We start from the raw sequence: 12,268 nt of genomic DNA, 5'->3' as shown, positions 1-12,268 counted from the left end.
ATGAAAATAATGTAAAGAATGTAAAACAAGTTTGATAAGTTTAAGTCACAAAAGTTTTCAACTTAACGTTAATACTACATTTACCATCACCTCCTAAACAATTAATAAAAAATACATCAAATGTAAACGTATGTTACACAGGAAAACTCGCATTTGTTTGGTGTTGTAACCATATACTAGGCCATAGAAATCAAAGGTTCTGCACCGCTGACGGATGGTTGTTCTTATCTATTAAAAACAGGAGTATACGAAATAGTATTTTATTTAGTAACATGAGCTACTTAGTTTGCAGTGTTTCCATCGTTGAACAGTTTTAGCTTTCTTTTTAATTCCGAATAAAGTTTAAAAAATAACTAATTGAATCCCGAAAAAAACATGACACTATATCCTATATGGAATGAGGTACATTGTACTGATTGTACAGACAACAAATACAAAACATATCATTTTATATGTATTTTTTAATTAATTAGATATACATGTATACAATTAAACATAAGTGCTTGTTCAAATGATAACAATTGTTTATGCTGTGTCGCCGGTGGATAATCTTCAATTTTTCAACAATATTTTATCGACATTATGTACATCAATAGGATTGGACATCAGGCTACGCCGATTTAAGTCCTCTCCAAATCATATTTCAAAGTATAAACATGAATTCATTCTGCAATTCATTAATACATATATTTATATATACAAATAAATTGAATTAGTTACAGTATAGTGATAATAATATTAATAATTACTAATTAAAGGGGGATAACTCCAATTTTATTTTTAATAGAAAATGTTTCAGAACAAGTTTAATTTTTTGGATTTCATATTCCTAAATATTGTAGTTTTTGGATAGGGATAAAAATCATACTCGTTTATTGACAGACTAACATACATACACACCATGAGATATTAGGCCAAAAAGTCCCGGTGCTTACGCACAATGACCCATCCCCTTGGAATATGTATGAGACTCTGACAAAAAATGAGGATTTTGTCTTCAGTTGAATATGGAAAAAAATTGGATAGTTTAGAGTTAATTAGAAATAAATATTAACATATACAAGAGTTTAATTGCACTGCTAAGAAGTATTTTGACTATCAAGTAATTAGATATGGGTACTTGTTACTTGTTATTTGCTTATATATGCAGAGGGCTATAATACATGTATGTAAAATATATGTTTATCTGAAATCAAAACTTTTAGTATTGCGGATATATTCTATCACGCATTGTAAAATATCTTTGTTAATATCATTATTGCAAAATTTACATCCATATGATAGTGTTTCAATGTTTAATTGAATATGATTATCTGGTAAACCTAAGTTCTGTATTCCCTGTATAAGAACTTCTCTCTGTTCACAGAAGTGTCTACAGTCAAAGAAAAAGTGATATGAATTTTCATTGGTATAAAAACAGGAACAGGCTGGAGATTCTCTTAAATGATCGTGATAAAGATCAGAGTTTAAATCACTTGCTTGGTTTCTTAGCTGGTACAGAATAATATTGTATTTACGGTCGCCATGATATTTAAAGATATTAGAAATTTCTGTAGTAGGAATATAATCATTTATTTTGATACCTTTTTTAAATTGTTCTCATGAATTGTTAAATATGAGTTCTATATCTGTTTGATTAAATTCTCTTAGCATTGAGGGAATAAAGCTGATGAAGTACAATTCAGTTCTACAGAGGGGGAATTAAACAGGTGGTTATTCCTTAATGTGTAAGCAGTATTATTATTATCATTAAAGAATGATTCAATCAAATTAGTAAGAAATCTAGGGGATTCATTATTTACAATTTTAAACATCAATATTGATTTATGGAGTTTTCGTCCGAATGCAAGTGAATCAAGTCCAACTTCAGCATAAAGTTTATTATGCAATGTTCCTCTTCTCAGGCTTCTTATTGCGTCTATCTGTACAGATTCTAATAAGTCTTTTTCTTGTTTTGTACAATTATCCCAAATGACATCACCATATTCTAAAACAGGTCTTATAAAGGATGTATAAATTTTTAAAGGCTCTTTTTATCTACATTTTGTTTTAGTAATCTTAAAATATTTAGTCTTTTAGAGGCCTGAGTATAAAATATTATTAATATGTTTGGACCATTTACCATCACTACTGAAAGTTACCCCCAAATGTTTGTAAAATAGAACTGAGTTTACAATACCATCTGCAAATAAAATATCAGGATTAAATATATGTCTTTTTCTTGAGAAAAGTACAGTTCTGTTTTTGAAGGATTAAAATTAATGTCCCACTTCTTTGCCCAATTATTGATATTACTTAGATCATTGGTTAGATTATCTGCAATTTCTACATGGTTATCAGTTATTATTTCATAAAGTGAAGTATCATCGGCAAAGAGTTAAAATACATATATATATATATATCTTAGTGATTCGATATGCTCGAGATTGTTCTAGCGACAGTGTTGCGCTTTTGTGACACATTTCGAACATGAACTTAAGATATGCTCGTCGATACAAGTTCATACGCGATACAATCACGGCTATGTTCGTTGCTTCTTCGTCATTTGGTTCTGTTGCCATAATAGTTTTTATGCAAGCAGTTTTTGATCAATGTGTATGGAGGTGTAATAAAAAGCTAATTATTCTAGAACTTCTGGTTTTGCATTCCTTGCACTATCATCAGCATTCTCCGTAAATCGCGTGGCCTATGGATACTAATTTCATTGAACTATATTATTATAATTATTCGTTGTTTCGCTTTTAACGCAGACTGCAACATTATGTTAAAGTATGATTTGTTTTTCTTTCAGAACACATCTTCACCATGGCGTTTTGTTTCCCCATTACTGAGGATGGCCAAGAAGCAGAATGTTTGAAAATAGAAGTTATTTTACCATTCCCTGTTGTTCCCCAGATAAATTTGTAACTCGATAATAATATAGGTATTGTTTTATCGATATCGTGTTACTTGTGTTGGAGCTGGTAACAGTCTGTCAACATACACTGGTCCCCGTCACAACATTCAGAACATAAGGTTCTCTGTGAACGCCTAGCTAAGTCCCGGCTTGTTTGGTGTGTTGTAGTACCATTATGTTTGGTGTGTTGTAGTACCATTATGGCATAAATGTAACAATAATGGTGTATCACTTTTATTAATTGTAAAATGACGCATGAGACATAAAGACAAAACATAGTCTGCAGCATACATGGTTTTTTTTGTTATTTTTTTTCTTTGTTTGTTTTTTTTTATTTGCCAAAAAATTTGATAAAAAATACATATACATGTGTATAGTGTGAGAGTATCGATTTAATACTGAATTTCTCGTATTTGTGAGATATGATTTGTAGCTGCAATTTGCATTTCATTGTCAAACAAAAACATATTTTTATGCTTTTATAGAGTAAAATTAGATCAAACCAATGGCGGTTTTATTGGACATACATAGCTTAAATGGTAATTGTGAGGGACAAAATGTTGAGAATATTTAATTTGCTATCATCAACTTACTGACGGTGCTCTGCAGCCGCGCAAGTATCGTAAGGTAGTGTCATCAAACATGTAAATTCACTGTAGCACACCTGCAAAGAAAATACTTATTTTTTCACATCAGATATTGTATACAGATGCCTGATCATTTTTCTTTACTGTGTGAATATTTTCCTAAATACATTGTAGATACAAATGATAAGTCATAATGCATATATCATTTTTTATTTTTCTATTTTTGAGCTTGGCACACTTTGTTCTAATACACAACTTTAGCATGTTGAAATATTGACAGCAACGAGAACAAGGCTGTGAAATGTTGTAGACAGTGAAATCTTACTTGCGAGGGTTCACATGTGACCATGGTACAGTTGGCGACAGAAGCTACCGGGTGTGGACATTGCTGACATTGTAAAAGTGGGGCTGTAACTGGTTCATAGTACTGTTATTAATGTACACTGTAATGATCCTTATTTATCATATCAAATACGACTTCCAACTTAAAAGCAGAAAAAATGCTTTTAAAAAGTCGCTCGATTAATAAGTGAAACCATATCAAAATATGTAATTACATTATCAACCCATTCCACCATGTGGTTCAAACATGTCATAACTATTGCTAGAACGTGTAATAACACAATTGTGATGTCACAGTTAATAATGACGTCTTTATTAAAGTATGACGTTATACGATTGTCTCTATAGACAAAAGGTTAAAAAACTGAACTGGTAGAGAGAAACGTTACATATCAGAGACTGTCTTATACACAGATGAAGCGTAAAATTTTGTCTTTATTTCCATTAATATTAGATATATGATAAATAGAATACTGAACGCGGGACTACGTTATATGAAATTTATCAAACTCGTAAAATAATTTGATATGTGTCTCGCCTAAAGGCTTGTGTCATATTAAATTATTGAACTCGTTTAATAGATATCATTTACATAAATACTCATGTAAGTTCTTTTACAAATAATTGACATATTATTTGTTTGCTAAAGTTCACTTTTGATTTAGGTTTTCATACTTCATAAATGAAATAGCATTGATGTAATGACATCAATACTTCAGAGATACATATAACATTATATATAATGATAAATATGCTTTATTTTACATGTCGTGTATAAAAAACGAGGGAATCAGACCCGTTTTAATATCTCTATGGAATAAGTATATGAATGATACATGTTATAATGATTAATGAACTATATTTTACACGAGCATTAAAACAGGTTCCCTGGGTTTAAGAAATTAAATTAGGACTACGTTCCAATTAAGGTTTTATTGATTGAACTTTAAGTACAGGTTGACTACTTACGGTCGGGTTTGTTGTCCACAGAGAAAACTGTTACATGGACGACTTAGTGGAGTACTGTTACACTGACCATAGATTACTAGCGACCGTTTTCCTGCTGCTGCGTTTATCTGTGCCATTATATTGCATATCTATTACAGAAAAGTGTAAACTTTATCAGAAAACAAAGGTATACTGATGTTGAATTTTTAACACATGTCAAAATTAAAAGACAGCCCAAAAACATGTATAGAACTGTAAATTACATCATATATAATATTTTTCCCGAACGAATGCACCTTTAGATTGCAACAGTATGTTATAAGAACGAGTAAAATAGTTTTGTATTTGTGTTTTATTTTACACGTATTATGGTGTATATATTGATACAAATAAATTATATAATAAATTTTGAATTAAAAAAAAAATTAAATTAAAAAAAATAATTTGAATCCCGTAATTGATGGGTTCTATATGAATGACGATGACGTATTAACGGAATACTAACACCGCTAGCGGTATACCGTACAGTGTATGGATATATGACACGATGTCATGTCATCTGTATTGACACCATAAACATGTCTGCATTTGCATATTATAGTGGTACCTCTCCTTGTGGATAGGTATTGATTGTTACGTCATGTATTTGTGAGAGTAACGTCATACAGTTTAGAGAAAACGACTCAATGTGTGCTACGAAGTAATGACGTCACATTAAGATGCATGTCGGCAAGGGGGAAATTTTGTAATATGCAAAGACGGATAAGTAATTCGAACAGAATGTGATATTATCACTTCAAACATTTTACAATGGTATTGCAGTACGATGCAAGGTATGCAGGAAGGATAATCATATCCACTACATAACTATCGGTCGTTACTCAAGTACAAAGACGTATCTTTCACTGGGACGAAAATTGTTCCATTATTACTGAAAAACATAAACGTATTCCCGCTAAAGAGAATAAAATTTTGATTTTTGTGTCTGGATTCTATAAAACAATTGTCTTCAATTACATATAAAAGACTGCGGCTTACATTTAGGGTAGAAATATTAGCTACTTCACTTACTCTCTGGGATAGTTTGCAGTCACAGGTCCCTAGAACTTTGGCTTTACTTACAGCAACTGAACGGCATCCTGCATTGAAGACGTCTCGGAAATCACCAGTTGTTACCTCCTCCAAGAAACAGTTCTACAAAACTCATGTAAGATTTCATTGATTACTACACACAATTTGATAAAGCTATATAATGATTTAACAAAACCAAACATTGGGTATGTCAAGTAAATACGAAAAACGACAATATGCAAATACATTTGTATATAAAACTTAATGTACATGATTTAGTTAACTCACTTCATCATGCCCACAGGCGGTTCCTGTCACTTTAATCTGATCAATCGGAGTTGCTTTTGTCAGTACTGACGGTTTGAAACAAAGGGACGTAACTGCGATAGATCAGAATGCAAGAATAATTAAATAGTGCTTCTTCCAGCCGTATTGGTTATTACTTTTAAAATACGTATTGCCTGATTCAAACATATCTTTTAAAAGTTTTTGCAAATATTTTTGTAGGATAACTTTTGAAACTTTTGTTGTGATTGAAAACTCAGAAATACCACTCTTTTTATATAATTGTGTTTGATTCTGAATTGTTTCAATATATATGACATGAAATAGACAAAACATGAATATGTTCAATCTGATAAAAACAGTTTGTCTTTCTGTAATATACAGCATTGATATTGCAATACATAGAAAAAGAAACTTACCACCCGGTAAAATACGTACGATTACAATGGCAAAACAACCTGCAACATAAACAAAGATAAACATGTATTTATTTCAACAATTTACTCATTTTCGTACTTTTTTGTTACTCTGTTTAGTCAAACATCATAGCTCATTTTAGTACATGTATATCTCTTGTCTTAAATCTACAATAAAAATATTTATTTTTGCACGAGTACTAAGACAGACATTTCTAATTTCCTTGTTTCATAAGATTACATAGGTTCATAAAGTTTTGAAAGTGCGCTATAGCAAACTTCTTCTATTCGCATTTTGTAAAAATGGCTGCTGTTTGGTTTCGGTTCAGGTTATGATAGGACAAGATTTATTTATCCTAAACGATAGTTGTTATGGAGAAGACTTGCATGTATGTGTGATTGAATTATGCTGGGATCATCAGAGTATAATTATCTCCACTGACACTTTGAAATTTCTAATGAAAGTTTTTTCTTTATCCTGATTTTTAATAGTAATTCAAACCATGTTGTAACGAATATTTTAGTAAATATAAATGCAAATTTACCCCACAATTTACTTACTTACATAACGTCATTGTTTTGAACCCCATATCTGATTCCGGTGTAGTGTTAAGTGAGTGACTGGTGCTAAGTATAGTTCTGACAAAGATAAGATAGATAAAGTTTTATTAGATATGCTATCTGGCGCTTTATTTGGAAATATAATCGGTTAAGGTGGTGCATTCATATGAATACTTTGTTGATTACTAGTATTCCGCCAAAATAACCGCGCTTTACCGATATATAAGTTTTAATAGTGAATAATACAACTTACTATGGTATTTGCTTCATGAGAAACACTTGATAACCAATGCAGTAGTTAATCAGTCGATGTTTGTGTGTAGTGTTTGATATTGAATTGAAGGTATAATACTAAGTTTTGGTCTTTTATATTGTTGGGAGAGACCAAAATAAAGTATGAATGATGATTGTGGTTCTAAGGGAAAAACTCAAATGGTAAATTTATAATTGGTGGTTTACGGTCTCACATGACTAGTATATGTACATTAACGTACAAATTGTTAAACATCTCAGACAACTTATGTTCACGAATTACTTCCCTTGATACGAGTTTGAGAAGAAACAGTATGAAATCTTAATGATATTTTGTTATATTGAGCAATCAGTAATCTTAAACTGATACTATATAAGTAAATCTTTACTTTGTTTTGTAAACTTTAAGATAGAATGCATCAAATTGAACATATCATTTACGTATACCTGGAGCCAATTTCAATTATTGTTTACACTGTATGCATATAGCATATAGATAACAAGCATGTAGGAAGATAATACATTGAAATAAATCAAGACATAATAAAACCATTCATAAAAAACAAACGAAAGGTTTATAAGAAGGATTATAAATCTGTATGTATTATATATAACAATCAATTTTAAACTAACCAATTCTGAGCGAATTTCTGAAATCATGATGATATTGCTGTAGGAAGACATTCAAATAAATTACCATAAAAATTCGATACAAAGTTTATTAAAAAAATATAAAACAGTGTCACTCTACTTAAAGTTAGACTTATGATTCCGCTCCACATTGATGCTTTACGATACGCCCCGATGATTCAGCTCCACATTGATGCTTTACGATACGCCCCGATGATCCCGCTCCACATTGATGCTTTACGATACGCCCCCATGATTCCGCTCCACATTGATGCTTTACGATACGCCCCAATGATTCAGCTCCACATAGGTGCTTTACGATACGTCCCCATGATTCCGCTCCACTTCGATGCTCTATGCTACACACCAATCGTAGAACATCGCTGTAAAAAAAAAGAATTCTTATTCAAATATAAATTAGATTGAAAATAAGATATGGTATCTTTTTATATATATTTATTAAAGTAAAATGCTGAAAATCGAATGGCCAGTGTCAATATTACCGCATAAGTAACTTGGATGTGACATTTTCTTTTTATGTTATCAATGTTTAACTTCTAGTTTCGAAAATGCAAAACCGACCACAGTTAGTTGATATACTTTTGCTATATTTCAGTCTCCAATCTGTATTATGACGATATTGACTTACATGCTATCCACGTGCAATGTAATTGGTTTATATTGAACTGAGACGTTTTCCTCTTTTCTACACCAGAGAGTATTGTATGATAAAATACTGATTCAAAATTGTATATTCTAATAACTGCATTTTGAAAACTGCGTATAATGTTATACTGAATTTACCAAAATCGAACAATGTATTGGATTGGGTAGAATTTGTTAAAGACCTATTTACAATTATGGTTTTGTTGATGTTTGGGTAAACTAGCATACCATTTTTCCTTCAATAATAAACAAATAATTTATGATTAAGCTCGACAAGAATCGTAATTTATATCGGAAAACTCTCTCAAGTGTCATTTATATAGATACCTGGTGAGACAAGTTAAGTTGTTTCAAGGTTATTTGACAAAGTATATCACAAACAAAAATCGTATTGTATTGACAAAAATAAGGTTATCGGCACATAACTTGAGTATAGAATCTGGAAGTTATTCCAATATGTAAGTTTTGTGACCCTTATCGTGATAATGGAGATGAAATTCCATTTTATTCTTATTTGTCAAATTTGCTAAGATATTAGAAAGAGAATTGAAGTTGTTGAAAAACACCTTCTGCATTAAAGTGAAAAGGAACTAAATCTGCTACTTTGTGAAAATCATTAATTTTACGGTGTTGTCTTTTCTCCACTGCTTAAGTGCAATGTCCTGTATGTATGCCAATTATAATTATATTATATTCTTATATTTGTTACAAACAAGTCGGGAAACTTAAAAAATGAAAAAAAAAATTCTAATTTGAACTTAACGCCATACAGGACATGGCTTTATATTTGTTCAGTATATAAAACGAAAATTAAAAATTGTGTATCATATTTAGCTGTTCGTTGTGGCGCCATCATAATGTTGGTTTGTTTTTTCAATTTATAAACGATTCATCTTTATCTCTGATATATTAATACGTGAGAAGTGAGTTTACTGAGGTATATATAGGTTAAGCGATGACATCGGTGTCGTACCACTGTTCCCATTAATTATAACGTAGGTTAATATGTACACAGAGTAATGATACGTACCTCCCAAGTCATTGTTATACCATAACTATGATTCTGGTTACCACGATTCTCCTTCTGTGGGCGGATGTTCATGGCGGTTTATTGGAGGAAAGTTACAATCAGGTAGGGATTAAATTCTCTCTAATTTCATAGACATCCGTCAAGTGTCAAGTGTTGGCCACGTTTTTAGACCAGTGAACTTATCATTTACTACATCTTATGTTATTGAATTTAAGCATCATGCAACTTGCGGCAGATTTCGAAAGGCGTGATAATATCATATCAGTTTGGGGACTGTACTGATACGGTTTTTCAAAAATGAATCTCATGTCCTGTTTATTTAGGTTCAATGTTACAAGTTTAAAGAAATATTAATTCTTATTTTGCAATAGGATTACTGTTGATAAATGAGAGAAGACGAATCATAAGTTCATTAATAACTTGGGTCTAATCCTATTTGTATATTCGGAAACTAAATGTTTAAATCAAATAGACTAGAAATCATTGATATTTAAATTCTAAGAACTGGTATATTACTTGAAATGATACACATTCTAATGACCAGAAATCGAAACTCCTCGGATGTAAAACGTAATGTTTGTTACTGTTGTAATGTTCGGATGTGATAGGTGTAAGAGTATTTAAGAAAATCCGAAAATGTTTCTCATCGGAAAACCTAATTACTCCCTAACTGCGAATAAGAAAATGAATAATTACTTGAAATGTTGAACGTATGTGTCCTATTTTTATAAATTGAATGTAACCATGTATTCTTTGAGACGGACAAGCATACATCATCCATGAACTGACACTTTTTGGGAATTTGTGACCTTGGTGGCAACCAGTTGTTATGGAAATAGCCATTTAGTTTTAAAATGGATGCTCTTGTGTAACATCCGAACTCGATGCACTATAGTTATAATGTACATCGATGTTATAATGTACTTGTATAACTGGTACACCGATTGAATGACCAGTGTACCAGTTACGGTTTTAAATTTTCTTATCTTAAATGGAATAATAATAATACTTTATTGGCAGATTTCCTTCGCCACATGTGACTATGAAATAAGACCGCTCACGAAAGTGTTTGGCGCGGAGGTCGTTGGTATCAACTTGGCATCACTGAACCAGAGCTGCGCAGACGCATTACGAGAGGAAGCTAACATGCACAGATTCCTGCTGTTCCGCAACCAAACATTAACATGGCGAGAACAATTAACTTTTAAAAACCAAATTGGACCTGCTTTTCAGGAGACAAGTTCACAAAGACGGGAATATCACCCGAAGACTCCGGATCCGTATATTGCTGTATTCCCGGAGAGGGTGATGAAGGTTGGCATGTTGATGGAAATAGTGTGCCAACGCAACACCAGTTCACGCTAATCTACTGCGTCAACGCCACTCAAAATGGTTCGACCCTTGTTGTACTGCTTCAAGAAATGGTGGCTATGTTCTCCCAAGAAGATTTGGATTGCCTACAACGTATTCTATTTGCCAGTGGATTCAACGAAAGTATCAGCACGCCTTTTTTATATAAACACCCCGCGCGAAATGACGACACCATAATGCTCGCTCTAAATGGCCTCTCTGGACAGTACGTCCGTCGTTTAAGCGACCAGGATATAATTTTATCTAAAGATGAGTCGCGAATGATCCCGGACATGTTATTAGCAAAGATTCTTGGTTCGAATCTAATTTATACCCATCAGTATAACTCGAAAGATTTACTGCTTCTCAACAACCCCTCAGTCGCACATATCTCCGGGCCAGGAAATTCATCGCTCCATTGTCCGCGGACACCGGCCTCCCAGCAAATTCTCAAACATATAGAGTACGAGTGTGTTCATTTCGAACCATTCCACATCGGGTATTGCTTGTTTTCACTGAAATGTTCTGTGTTATATCCCCGATACGGGATATTTGACAGCAGGGATGTTGCTAGACAAAGGTGCAAGAATATTAACAAAGCAGTAGATTTAGCTATTCTTCCTAATGAAAAATGGAAGAACGACCTTCCCAAGACTATCACCCGGCGTACCGCAGTTCCCCATTGGTTGAATGGGACAAATCCAAGTGGAAAAGAAGTTTTTTGGGGAAACAAGAAGAGTGAATTTACGGTATGACATGATGGCCAGCCAAATGATCATGATGGACCTGAAATTTGTTTGATCATTGGGCCGTTCGGCACTTGGCTCGATCTTGCTTGTGAGCCGAAGACCCAGTCGGGGGCTGATCCTGGTCCCGTTATCACATGGGAAGATGGCGTCCGGAGGAAGTTCAATGTTTATCCACTGTGTGGCGTCCCTCATAATCAACTGTAGTCCAGTATAGTGTGCTTTCCGTTTTCATAACTTATATAGCATGAGTTTGAATGTAATGAAAATCTTAAATTATATAACATGAAATGTAATACTTAAGAACTATTGTATGTATGGGATGAAAAATATATACAATTATTGCATATGTACTCTATTTACTCTGAACTTGACAACATTAAAGCCAGTTGTTCCGAACTTCCATCAATTGACTAGCTTTGACTAGTGTTTAGAGGAGAAAGAGTGACATTTTGAGAATTCAAAGTGGACAAAAAGGAAAGACTACA

General features: G+C 32.6%; 1 protein-coding gene and 1 pseudogene across 2 annotated transcripts; one reads left to right on the top strand and one right to left on the bottom strand.

Moving 5' to 3' along the window:
• Positions 1–507: 507 nt before the first annotated feature.
• LOC138320779 (uncharacterized) lies at positions 508–7,798 on the bottom strand. Of its 2 annotated transcripts, none has more exons than XM_069263990.1 (6): positions 7,111–7,798; positions 6,549–6,587; positions 6,133–6,224; positions 5,896–5,967; positions 4,795–4,922; positions 508–3,560 (listed from the first exon to the last, which is right to left on the bottom strand). In XM_069263990.1, the coding sequence occupies exons 1-6, from the start codon at positions 7,133–7,135 to the stop codon at positions 3,533–3,535; spliced, it is 384 nt and encodes a 127-aa protein (XP_069120091.1). In that variant the 5' UTR covers positions 7,136–7,798; the 3' UTR covers positions 508–3,532. The 2 variants fall into 2 exon arrangements, with proteins under 2 accessions (XP_069120091.1, XP_069120090.1); XM_069263989.1 differs by lacking the exon at positions 6,549–6,587 and adding an exon at positions 3,809–3,897.
• A 364-nt stretch (positions 7,799–8,162) lies between these two features.
• LOC138322124 (uncharacterized) lies at positions 8,163–11,987 on the top strand (annotated as a pseudogene).
• The last annotated feature ends 281 nt before the right edge of the window (positions 11,988–12,268 follow it).

The sequence above is a fragment of the Argopecten irradians genome, chromosome 4 (genome assembly GCF_041381155.1).
Source record: "Argopecten irradians isolate NY chromosome 4, Ai_NY, whole genome shotgun sequence".
Classification (NCBI taxonomy): Eukaryota; Metazoa; Mollusca; class Bivalvia; order Pectinida; family Pectinidae; genus Argopecten; species Argopecten irradians.
This window is presented reverse-complemented; position numbering and strand designations above follow the sequence as displayed.